At 54.4% G+C, this 13,007-nt stretch overlaps 2 protein-coding genes across 3 annotated transcripts in view; both read right to left on the bottom strand.

Annotated features, from left to right (window-relative positions):
- LOC127571252 (sodium- and chloride-dependent taurine transporter-like) overlaps positions 1-13,007 on the bottom strand; it is a 200,858-nt gene that overhangs the window by 147,855 nt on the left and 39,996 nt on the right.
- LOC127571244 (sodium- and chloride-dependent taurine transporter-like) overlaps positions 1,205-13,007 on the bottom strand; it is a 51,855-nt gene continuing 40,052 nt past the window's right edge. For both annotated transcript variants that reach the window (XM_052017466.1, XM_052017464.1), the window contains 5 exons: positions 12,365-12,502; positions 11,563-11,665; positions 9,788-9,888; positions 7,035-7,205; positions 1,205-5,896 (listed from right to left, as the gene is read on the bottom strand). In XM_052017466.1, the coding sequence (XP_051873426.1) occupies positions 5,744-5,896; positions 7,035-7,205; positions 9,788-9,888; positions 11,563-11,665; positions 12,365-12,502 (666 nt within the window). In that variant the 3' untranslated portion in view covers positions 1,205-5,743. The remainder of the gene's footprint in view (positions 5,897-7,034; positions 7,206-9,787; positions 9,889-11,562; positions 11,666-12,364; positions 12,503-13,007) is intronic.

Below are 13,007 nucleotides of genomic sequence, written 5' to 3'. Positions count from 1 at the left end.
CCTTTCACCCTAAAGCCATGTCCTCTCGTACTTATCTCTCCTAATCTAGGTGGAAAGAGCCTACTCACATGTACTCTGTCTATGCCCCTCATAATTTTGTAAACCTCTATCAAATCTCCCCTCTTTCTTCTACGCTCCAAGGAATAAAGTCCTAACCTGTTCAATCTTTCCCTGTAACTCAACTCCTGAAGACCCGGCATCATTCTAGTAAATCTCCTCTGCACTCTTTCAATCTTACTGATATCCTTCCTATAGTTAGGTGACCAGAACTGCACACAATACTCCAAATTTGGCCTCACCAATGTCTTATACAACGTCACCATAACATCCCAACTCCTATACTCAATACTTTGATTTATAAATGCCAGGATGCCAAAAGCTTTTTTTACAACCCTGTCTACCTGTGACGCCACTTTCAGGGAATTATGTATCTGAACTCCCAGATCCCTTTGTTCCTCCGCACTCCTCAGTGCCCTACCATTTACTGTGTGTGTCCTACCTTGATTTGTCCTTCCAAAATGCAACACCTCACACTTGTCTGCATTAAATTCCATCTGCCAGCTTCTGGCCCATTCTTCCAGTTGGTCCAGATCCCTCTGCAAGCTTTGAAAGCCTTTCTCACTGTCCACAACGCCTCCAATCTTAGTGTCATCAGCAAACTTGCTGATCCAATTTACTACATTATCATCTAGATCATTGATATAGACAACAAACAACAATGGCCCCAGCACAGATCCCTGAGGCACACCACTAGTCACAGGCCTCCAGTCTGAGAAACAACCATCCGCTACCACTCTCTGTCTTCTCCCACGCAGCCAATTTTGAATCCAGTTTACAACCTCTCCATGGATACCTAATGCCTGAACCTTCTGAACTAACCTCCCATGTGGGACCTTGTCAAAGGCCTTACTAAAGTCCATATAGACCACATCCACAGCCTTTCCTTCATCTGCTTTCTTGGTAACCTCCTCGAAAAACTCTACAAGATTCATTAAACACGATCTACCACGCACAAAGCCATGCTGACTATCTGTCATACCCTCCTCTACATTCATACCCTCTCTTCCAAAGACTCAACGCCATCTGAGCCCCTCCCACAGTGCAACTCTCCCTCAGTACAACCCCTCCCACAGTGTGACCCTCCCTCAGTACCGCCCCTCCCTGTGACTGAGTTGTACAGAAAGAAATTACTGACGACTGGAAGTTTCAGTGAAAACTGTAAACATTTATTAATTTTTTATGTTTTTATTTACTCACACAGTACAAGATCAAAGTTTCTAATACAATTCGAACTGTCACCTAAGAAAGCACATGACACATGAATATACCGTATCATATAAATACATATCTTTTATATTGTTTATCTTTCTAAAAAAACCTGCAAACTGCTAAAAGTTGAACCGGATCTAGGTTCAGAACAGCAAAACGGTGGGGATCAGACAGACGTGGACAGGAACCGGCCCCTAGACAGCATCTCCAGGACAACCAGACACCCCCTCTACACCCCACTCACCACAACCCCTGCACCACTGAGGTGGGTGTCCCAGAGTCTCCCAGGGTGTGGGAGGAGAGAGAGTGAAGGTGTGGAGGCGAGGGGGAGTGTGGGGACAAGAGGCAGAAGGTGGGGGGAAAGGATGGCAGGGAGAAAGGGAAGGAGGGAATGAAAGTGAGAGAGAGAGGGAGAGGTGGGGGCTGGGGACAGGGGATGGGGAGAGGGAGGGGAATCCTCTGATTGAGGACGAAAATGCTTCCCACTTGCAGGTTGAGTTGAGGGTGGAGCAACGGGACCATGGTCACCATTGCAAACCCTCCCCAACACTTCACCGAAGGACAAGGCGGGACGGCCCAGGGTGAAAGTTCCTGCCATGAAATCAAAATGAATTCTACAGAAATTGAGAAAATTACCAGCGAACTTGTCGAATTCGGAGAACTCAATGTTTCCGTAAATAAAAAAAAATGCATTGTTTTTCAAAGCTTATTCACTAGGAAAAGTGTTTGGTATCTAAGATTGCAATTTGTAGTCTTGACACATTAAAAAAAACACAAGAGTTAAAATGCAGTGAAGCTCTGGGGTGCCTGTATTTACAGAGGAAGAGACCGGGGCTTTCACTTCTCCCTGGGTCAGAGCAACATCACATCAGCATGGGTCTCTGTATCCACAAGCACAGATTTGAAAATACAGCAACAGCAATGAAGCTTGCATTAATAACTCAATTTAATTAATCAAAGCAGCAAATTCTTTTATAACACTGTAAGGTTCAGTGTAGTGTTAGCTGCATTTAGAGGCACCCACAGTACAGTTATCCTTCTGCCAAGGAAGTTTTCAATGGCACACATTGGACAGAGTCCCTCTGACTGCCCATCTCCCCCTCTGTGCAACTGTCCCTGCCTGTGTCCACACCTGCCTACACGCGCGTGTGTGTGTGTGTGTGTGTGTGTGTGTGTGTGTGTGTGTGTGTGTGTGTGTGTGTGTGTGTGTGTGTGCGCGCACATGCACCTGTACCACCTATAAGACTCACTCTTAAGGAAGGGGGTCAGGGATACTGGGAAGGTGAACAAGGCTCAAGGCCGGATGTTTTGGGGGGGGGGGGGGGGGGGGGGTTGGGTAGGGATGAGGGTTGAGGCCCAGCCTCAGACCTTGCTCCCTCGGGCTGGTTCAGCATTGCCTGCTTTATTTGAACAGCAGCTTCCTGCTCCCTCTCTGTAAATTGTTCCTTTGATGACTTGCCTGGCTGGCCCCCTGCCCTGGCGGTTTAATCATTCATCGAGGCACACACTCGGCCTTCCTGCTGACAGTCAAACTGGCGGGGGCATATGCAGACACTCCCTCACCTTCCACCTCCCACAGGAGAACAGGAGCTGCAGCTGGTCTGCACCGTGACTGGACATCGAGCTCACTACACCCTGTCCTCCTCCAATCTCCCGATCCGCCCAGACCGGACCCCTCGCACCGCCCTGGGACACTGCATCCGACTCCGATTGGGCCCCGCACACCGGGAGATAAAGAATCAGGACAGAATGTCAGCCCTGCCCGGTGGGGGGGAGCTCCCTCGATGGGTCCCGAGCTGTCTGGGTGTTGGGGGGGGGAGCTCCCTCTGTGGGTCCTGAGCTGTCTGGGTGTTGGGGGGGAGAGCTCCCTCTGTGGGTCCCGAGCTGTCTGGGTGTTGGGGGGGAGAGCTCCCTCTGTGGGTCCCGAGCTGTCTGGGTGTTGGGGGGGGAGAGCTCCCTCTGTGGGTCCCGAGCTGTCTGGGTGTGTGGGGTGCGGGGGGGATCTCCCTCCGTGGGTCCCGAGCTGTCTGGGTGTTGGGGGGGGGGGAGAGCTCCCTCTGTGGGTCCTGAGCAGTCTGGGTGTTGGGGGGGAGAGCCTCTGTGGGTCCCGAGCTGTCTGGGTGTTGGGGGAAGCACCCTCTGTGAGTCCTGAGCAGTCTGGGTGTTGGGGGGGAGAGCTCCCTCTGTGGGTCCCGAGCTGTCTGGGTGTTGGGGGGGAGAGCTCCCTCTGTGGGTCCCGAGCTGTCTGGGTGTTGGGGGAAGCACCCTCTGTGAGACCTGAGCTGTTTGGGTGTGGTTCAGCTCTGGGCCAGACCAGATCATAGATCACCGGTGAGGGGGCTAAATCTCCCCCCACCCCACCACACCCCTCAGATACTGTGGGAGGAGACGTTTTTCAGACTGTCCTGAGCTACCCAGGCACCAGGTTTCCTTTGGGGCTCCAACTGTCATTTTAAACTCTTCGGACATTTTGCTGGCTACCCCCGGGATGGTGACCCTCCCTCGGGCAGGATGAGCAGGGGTGGGCGATGGGACCTACTTTGTAATCAGGAGAGTCTGGGACACAGGCAGATCCCAGGGATTCCATCACCGTGGGGGGCAGAACCCTCCCTCTGATGTGGGATATGGGGGGGTGGGGCACTCTGTGATGGGTCACTGCCCCTCCCTCAGCATTAACTCCACATCTGTGTGGGACCGGATAACAACGTTCCGTGCGGGACGAGGGCTTAACATTGGCCCAGGATTCGATCCGTTCACATTCCGGATCTGGGGGTTGGTGGTGGGGGGTGGTGGGCGGCAGTTGTTGGGGTGTGGGCGAGCCGCCGGCTAGAACTGTTCCAATCAAGGGGAGATTGAGGTGAGTCTCACAGGAGAGAGAGGGGGGAAGGGAGAGGGGGAAGGGAGAGGGAGTGAGAGAGAGTGGGGTGGGGAGGGAGGGAGAGAACAAGTGAATAGTGAAAAGGAGAAAATGAGTGAGAGAGAGAGACTGAGAGAGAGAGACTGAGAGAGAGAGACTGAGAGACAGAGAGAGAGACTGAGAGAGAGAGAGACTGAGAGAGAGAGAGACTGAGAGAGAGACAGAGAGAGACTGAGAGACAGAGACTGAGAGACAGAGAGACAGAGAGAGAGACTGAGAGAGAGAGACTGAGAGAGAGACTGAGAGAGAGACTGAGAGAGAGAGAGACTGAGAGAGAGAGACTGAGAGAGAGAGACTGAGAGAGAGAGACAGAGAGAGAGAGACTGAGAGAGAGAGACTGAGAGAGAGAGACTGAGAGAGAGAGACTGTCTTTAAACACTCCTGACGTACTCTGGGATCCAGTGACAGACTAGGTAGCACTGTTAAGCTGCAACATTTTCAATGCTTCTCAGTAAAATATAAACCTACAACAGGTTAACACAAAGGTGTTACAAGTTGAAAAATATGCTCCATACAAAAAATAAATGACAAGGGTTTTAAAATCTTCCTCAAACTCCCTATAATATTGATGCTGGGATCATGTACACAATGATCGTTGTTACAAAAAGCCACAGGTACAATGTAAAATTATTCCATTAACCACACACACGCGCACACTCACACACACACTCACACACACACACACACTCACACACACAAAAGTCTTAAAACATTGTGCAACATATTTTTTTTGAAGCTTTTTGTAAATCTACCAACTGCATGCCATTCACGAAACAGCCTCCACCCAGACCACCTCCTGGTGTGGGATCCTGCCATTTACAGGGGCTTGGTCCAGTGTTGTGTGGGATCTGAGCACTCCCCTTGATCGCTGGGAGGGGAGGGAGGAGGAGGGTGCCAGAGGGGGAAGGGGAGATAGAATGGGGGAGGTGGTGGGAGATGGTGAATGGGGAGGGGAGGGGGCACAAGGAGGTGAGGAAGCAGAGCAGACTCCTGCACAGAATGTGTTGGGAGCCGAATCTCTGTTCTTCAAAAATATTGCACGCCCCCCCCCAGTGAAATATAAGGGCTAAAGGGGGGGGGAGGGGAGGAGGGGCTGGGGGTGTGGGGGGAGAGATTGGAACGGTCGGTTCCCTATGGAGAGTCTCCCCATCAGTTTGGCGGGACAATCCCATCCACAACAGACCCGCAAGAGCCTGCAAGGTCTCTACGGTACACCCCGAGGTTTGGGGGTGAGTATGGGGAGGGGGAGTGTGGGCTGTGCTGCAGTGTTGGGGGGGGGGGTGCACAGGAAGGTAAAATCCCAGCAAATCCCACCGGACCCTCCCCCTTTGGGGACCACGAGAAGCGGCTGAGCGTGTGGACAGGAGGGAGGGGCTTCCAGTGACCGCTTGGGCGAGATAGTCCATGGGTCGATTCCGTCGTTACCAGTGGGCTCAGACCGGCTGCTGTGAATGGACGAGGCGAGGGGGGTTGGGTGGGTGGGGAGAGAGGGAACTGGTCCTACAAAGACTAGAGTTCGTCAAAAAAAAAACACAAATTTAGTCTCTCATAGAGAGCTTACATTGCAGTCTCGATAATTATTTGAGGTGGCTTTCCTCCGTCACTTCCAGCAGTCCCATTGGGACTGAGTGGAACAACTGCTTCAGCATCAAGTGCCAAGTCTTTTGGCTTCCTTCCTTCTCCCTTGGGTGCTGTCAGCAACTTTATCCGCTGGTGGGTGGGGGGGAGGGAAGGGAGATGTTAAGATTAGAGCACACAGCAAGAGCCTGCCCGCCCGCGCCAAGTTCCCGGTGGGAAGCGATGCGCTGTGAATTTGCCGGTTCTGGCGGCGAGGAGGGGTGAAGGCCCTCACCCTCAGGTGTCCCCCTGCACCCCTCCTCCACAGGGGAAGCTACTTTCCCTGAACCGTCCCATCTAGTTGTCCCCTTGGTGACGCCCACCCTTTGAACGGGGCAGGCCAACGCTGGGGCAGGTTTGTAACGTGCAAGGTCGCTGGATACAGGAGTGTGATTACACACTTCCCTCCAGAGAGCAGGAGGGAGATCTGCCCGGCTCTCCGCTGGATGGAGGTGTTGAGGCAGATCTCCCCCTGACTGCCAAATTTTTCACTGACCACCAGATCTCCCCGACCACCAGATCCTTTACTGACCACCAGGTCCTTCAATGACCACCAGATCTCCCCGACCACCAGATCCTTCACTGACCACCAGATCTCCCCGACCACCAGCTCCTTCACTGACCACCAGATCTCCCCGACCACCAGCTCCTTCACTGACCACCAGATCTCCCCAACCACCAGATCCTTCACTGACCACCAGATCTCCCCGACCACCAGCTCCTTCACTGACCACCAGATCTCCCCAACCACCAGATCCTTCACTGACCACCAGATCTCCCCAACCACCAGATCCTTCACTGACCACCAGGTCCTATTAACCACCAGATCTCCCCAACCACTAGATTCTTCACTGACCAGATCTCCCCGACCACCAGGTCCTTCCCTGACCACCAGATCCCTCTCTCTGACCACCAGATCCTTCCCTGACTACCAGATCTCTCCCTGACCACCAGATCTCTCTCTGACCACCAGATATCCTGAGTGGATCTCCTCCACCAGTAGGTCAGCATCCTGACCAGCACATCTGCCTGTGCATCCACTCTGGTCAGACCCCACCCACCATGTCCCCACCCACCAGATCCTCCCCCAACTGGCCGACCTCCCCTGACTAACAGGCTGCTCCGGTGGATCTCCCTGATCAGATCTCCCTGTGACCAGGTGCGAGTCGTCGCGTGGCCCCCGGTTCCTGTTGAATGGCACCCACCCACCCACACCCCAGGAGTGACCTACCTCAATTATCGGCCCGTCCGAATGGATGACCTTCACCACCACCACCAGGGGGATGCAGATCATGGAGGAGAGAGCGAGCAGCCAGCCCACGCCTTCCGCCCAGTCGGGGTACTTGTACGACTTGTTGTAGGTCAGCGGGGTGTACTTGGCCAGAGAGAATACAAAGCAAGCCTGCAGGTGGGGTCAAGGAGAGAACATCTGGTCACTGCCGGTCCCCGCCACGTCCACCCGCAGCCCTGCCCTCCCTCCCGCAGCGGAGGACATCACGCTTTACTAAATGTTGGTTCATCCGCACTCATAGAGTCACAGAGAACAGAAACAGGCCCTTCGGCCCAACTGGTCAATGCTGACCAAGATGCCCATCTAAGCCAGTCCCATTTGCCTGCATTTGGCCCGTATCCCTCTAAACCTCTCCTATCCACGGACCTGCCTAAGTATCTTTTAAATGTTGTCAATGTACCTGCCTCAACCCACTTCCTCTGGCAGCTCGTTCCATATACGGACCACCCTCTGGGTGAAACAAGTTGCCCCTCAGGTCCTTTTTAAATCTTTCCCCTCTCACCTTAAACCTGTACCCTCTAGTTCTTGATTCCTCAACCCTGGGAAAAAGACTGTGCATTCACCCTATCTATGCCCCTCATAATTTTATACACCTCTATAAGATCACCCCTCATTCTCCTACGCTCCAAGGAATAAAGCCCCAGCCTGCCCAACCTCTCTCCATAACTCAGTCCCTCGAGTCCCGGCAACATCCCCATAAATCTCCTCTGCACTTTCCAGCTTAACGGCATCTTTCTTATAGCAGGGGGACCAAAACTGAACACAATACTCCGACATCTTGTACAACATACATCCCAACTCCTGTACTCAGTGCCCTGAGTGATGAAGGCCAGAGTGCCGAACACCTTCTTCACCACCCTGTCTACCTGTGACGCCGTTTTCAGCGAAGTCATCCATTTACTTGGAGCACTGTGTGCGGTTCTGGTCACCACACTATGGGAAGGATGTGATTAAGCTGGAGAGGGGGCAGGACGTTGCCAGGACTGGAGGGCTTGAGTTATAAGGAGAGGCTGGACAGGCTGGGACTGTTTTCCCTGGAGCGAAGGAGGCTGAGGGATGACTACAGAGGTGCATAAAACTATGAGAGGCGTAGATAGGGTAGATAACCAGTGTCTGTTTCCCATGCTGGGGGTGTGTAAAACTAGAGGGCAAAGGTTTACGGTGAGAGGGAGGGACCTGAGGGGTAAATGTTTCTTACACACAGTAGTCGGTATCTGGAACTGGCTGCCAGAGGAGGAGGTGGAGGCAGGAACAGGAACAACATCTAAGAGGCAACTGGACAGGTACCTGAATGAGCAGGGCATAGAGGGAGAGGGGATCAGTGCAGGCAGGTGGGGTTAGTATCGATGGGCATGATGGTCGGCATAGACACGGTGGGCCGAAGGGCCTGTTGCTGTGCTGTAGAACGCTATAAAGTTCAGTGTCTCAACAGCGAGACTCAGTGGGGTCAGTCAGTAACCCTGGGGATGCAGCTCCATCAGTAACAACACGGGACAGGTACTGACCGTAAGTGGCAAAAACAGTGAACAAAACGTTCAAGAAAAAGGGACAGAGAGAGACAATGGCCTCGGTGTGCGAGAATTCCTTGGGTTTAAACAAGTAAAGGCAGTTGGCTTGAAAAGTAGATTAAAGGGTGAGACTTCAGGTCAGGTATGGTGGACACAGAGATATTTCATAAATCTCAGTAAAGGTATGTTCCAGCAAGAAAGAGAGATGCTCCCTCACCGCCCCTTTTTTTAAAATAACGTTTATTCACTAAAAGCACTACAAAAGGACAACCAGTGTCAATACACGACATCTGATACAGAAAAGAAGAAACTACGCAACGACATACTACGGTAGAGAATGCAAACTAATACTAATGAAACACACACGCGACGCTACACCTGCTAACGCAACACGCGACACTTCAAATAAGAACCACGTTTGTATCGTCCACGACACACGCGATCCCCTGAGGGGCCCACCGAGCGGAACTCAATCAGGGTGCCCACAGAGACCGCGTGCTCCCTCTCCAAAGACACCCGCGCACGCGCGTAAGCACGGAAGACGGGCAGGCAGGCGGACCAGCCGGAACCCTCAGCCGCCCGTCGCCGCGTCCCATGGATGGCCAGCTTGGCCAGGCCCAGCAGGAGACCCACAAGGAGATCCTCCGTGTGCCCCTCCCCTCGCCACACTGGGTACCTGTAAACCAACAGCGCCGGGCTGAAGTGCAGCCAGAACTTAAGCAGCAGCCCCCACAGATGCGCAAAGAGGGGCTGCAACCTCTCACACTCCGCGTACGCGTGGTACACCATCTCCTCCCGGCCGCAGAGGTGACAGGTGGCCGGGGTGCCGGTGAACTGGCTCAGGAACCGGTTGCACGGTACCGCCCGGTGCAACACCCTCCACCCCAGGTCCCCGACGTACAGCGGGAGGACTCCCTCGTAGAGAGACCTCCACCGGGGACCCCCCCCGCCGCCTGCCGGCAAGACGGACTGTCCCTCACTGCCCCTCCCACGGTACAGCCCCCACACTCTCTGACCCTGCTGTGACAGTGATATTGGTCCTGTGTGAAGTGTGGTCGACTGTTTAACCAGTGAGCCAGTAATGACTCACTTCATTCCCGTGGGATCTTGCTGTGCAGCTGTGCTTCCCACCTCCCACCAGTGACATTCTGCTCCCTGGGAATCGCCCCCCTGGCCTTCACTTACCATGCACAGGAAAGGAGTGATCACGGCCCAGCTCCACTTCATCCAACGCCCCGGTCTGTACCCAATCATGTCTTCCACTGCATCATAGAAGTTTTCAGCTCCTGTTGGGAGATTTGAGACCAGCATCAGTCACCGGGGAGCGCCCGTCTCTGAGACCCCGGTGCTCCTCTGGAACCCGGTGCCAACACTTCCACACTGCGCGGGAGGTCAGGCAACTGCGGGCATTTGTGGAGCGCCGGTAAATTCACGGGACCTTCACTTGTCCCTGGACCACCGAAGTGGAATGGATTATGGACTGGGACGCAGGCAAGGACGAGGGCTCGAGAGGGAGGGTAGAGGGGCTGAGGGTCGGGGAGGTGGAGGGACAGGCAGGGTCAAAGAGGGTAGAGGGTCAGGGATGGTTTGGAGAGAGTTGAGAGTTTGGAAGGATTGAGAGTTGGGGAGGGTTGAGGGTTGAGGGGTGAAGGTCGGGGAGGTTCGAGGGTTGGGGGGAGAGAAGAGGTAAAAGGGTTCCAGGGTGATGGGTGTGCGAGAGGACAAAGCTTCGGAGGCGACAGGGAGACAAGGAGTCGGGAGGTGGGGTGGGGGAGATGGGAATGGTGGGTCTGGTCAGGACTGGTGGGCAGATCAGATGAGGGGTGGGGGTGGGGAGGAAAATGTTTCCAAGTGGAGGAAACGCAATCGGGGACCACAGACCCAACTGGGAATTCAGGAGAAACTGTCCTGGGAGCATTGCAGAGCTCCCTCCAATAGGGAGGGGTCAAGGGAAGAAGGGAAGGGAGGGGCAAGGAGTTAAGGGGGGTGGGAGGTTGCTGGCATGGGACAGAATCCCCAGCACCAAGCAGAGGGGCAGAATGGCCTGCATTCTGCACGGCACATCTTACACTGACCTACCATGAACAGCGATGAAGCTGGAGGTGGCTGACTGATTGTCTGACAGAAAATCACCACCAGAATAAATGAAATTGTTGTTAAAAATACATCCGAGAGAGCCCAGCGCCCCAGGGACGAGACTTATCTATAACGGGGAGTGTTAAACACCGATAGAGTGTTGAGAGGGCCATATATGAAGGGCAGAGGCAGCTGCAGGAACATGCCGAAAGGACACAATCTATTCAGCAAAATTCACCACAGCACCCAGCACATAAAGGATGTAAAATTAGAACCGGGAAAGTCAATTCAGTGACTGTAACTGTCGGGAGAGGCAGTCTGTGAAAGAGGGCACCCTTCCTATCTGTGTCAGTCCTTGATTAACACCGGGGTACGGTACCGGTGGGGACGGGTCTGTCACTGTATAACTCCGGGGTACAGTACCAGTGGGGACGGGTCAGGCACTGTATAACACCGGGGTATGGTACTGGTGGGGACGGGTCTGTCACTGTATAACACTGGGGTACAGTACTGGTGGGGACGGGTCTGTCACTGTATAATACTGGGGTACAGTACCAGTGGGGACGGGTCTGGCACTGTATAACACTGGGGTACGGTACCGGTGGCGACAGGTCTGTCACTGTATAACACCGGGGTACAGTACCAGTGGGGACGGGTCTGTCACTGTATAACACCGGGGTATGGTACTGGTGGGGACGGGTCTGTCACTGTATAACACTGGGGTACAGTACTGGTGGGGACGGGTCTGTCACTGTATAATACTGGGGTACAGTACCAGTGGGGACGGGTCTGGCACTGTATAACACCAGGGTACGGTACCGGTGGGGACGGTGAACTGTCAGTGACGGTCTGAGTGTCTGCAGTGTACGGACGTGGACACTCACCATACACCCACGCTATTGCAATACATTCAAAGAACGCGACCCAGAGAAGGCACATGCCGCTGGCTGCATAGTAATCGAACAGCTGGAACACATACAGCCCTCCCTGCCGAGGGAAAACACAGTGAGTCTCAGGGTGAAGGTAACCGGTTTCCACTCCCAACGTGCTGGATCTACCCTCCCCTCCTGCTCTGCATTTCCCAACTCCCACATCCCTCTGTCCACGTTCTCCAACCGTTCGCAGTCACCTGGAGACCAGGCAACCGCCCGACCTGCTGACAGACTCCGGCACTTCCTGATTTTATTATAGATCCAGTATCTGCGGCTTGTTTCATTTTGACAGGTTCCCCTCCCCTCCCTCTCTGCAACCCCGCCCTTACATCCCTCCCCATCACCGCACCCTCGCCCCCTCCTATCCCACTCACCCTCCATCCCTGCCCCTACACTCCACCTCCCTTCAACCCTCAGCGATTATCCTCCACCTAAACCTCCTGTCCCCCTCCCTCCATCCCTCCCTACATCACCAAACCTCCACCACCCTCCCGTCCCCTCCCTCCATCCCCCTGCATCCCTCCAAATCTCTCCCACCACCCTCCCCCCATGCCCTTCCCTTCCCTCCCTCCTCTACAACACTCCATCCCTCCTCCCGTCCCCTCCCTCCATCGCCCTCTCTGATCCCAAAGGGATCACTAATTCGGAAGCCTCCCTCAGAAGTTCCTGACCTGAGACCCAGAGACCTCCGTCTGCCCCCGGTGACTGGGGAGGGTGGGGATGGGGGCTGTTCACTGGTGGGGGGTGCACTCACCTGGGTCACCATGGCCAAGCCCAACACATAGCTGAGTGTGCAGGTCAGAGCAATGAAGATCTCCCGCCGGTAACCCTTCCTTAGGAAGGATGGGTAGAGGTCAACCAATGACGTGATCTGCCCTTCCACCTCCACGAACTGCGGCCAGAGGTCAGACACACAAAGGTCAGTGGGAGGTTCGACCCCAGGCAACTCCCACCCACCCCTCCACCACACGTGACCCTCCTTCCCTCCCGCCAGACAAAGGGTCAGTGCCAGCACAGGGTAAGTCAACTGCAGAAGGCATCACGTCATCTGCTGACGGCTGGAATCCTGGACAAAGGTGGGAGCAGGAGAGGCCGGGAGTCTGGACACGGGGGGGAGGGGGGGTGGGGGACAGTGCAGTGAGGTGTAGGGTGGCCAGGTCAAGGAACGGGTGGAGGGAGGGAAGGATTTCTCGAGGGTGAGGGCAAGAGCACCAATCCTGTCAGACAACAGGGGACAAAACCAAGTACTGCCTCCCCCTGCTGGGAAAAGAAAGATCCCCATCCCGTCACACACTCCCAATGCAGGGACAGTATGGGTTCAACACAGAGTGAAGCTCCCTCTACACCGTCCCATCACACACTCCCAGGGTCAGACACAGAGTGAAGCTCCCTCCACA

The sequence above is a fragment of the Pristis pectinata genome, chromosome 6 (assembly GCF_009764475.1).
Source record: "Pristis pectinata isolate sPriPec2 chromosome 6, sPriPec2.1.pri, whole genome shotgun sequence".
NCBI classification, from domain to species: Eukaryota; Metazoa; Chordata; class Chondrichthyes; order Rhinopristiformes; family Pristidae; genus Pristis; species Pristis pectinata.
Note: the sequence above shows the minus strand (reverse complement) of the source record. Positions and strands in the feature narration are given on the sequence as shown.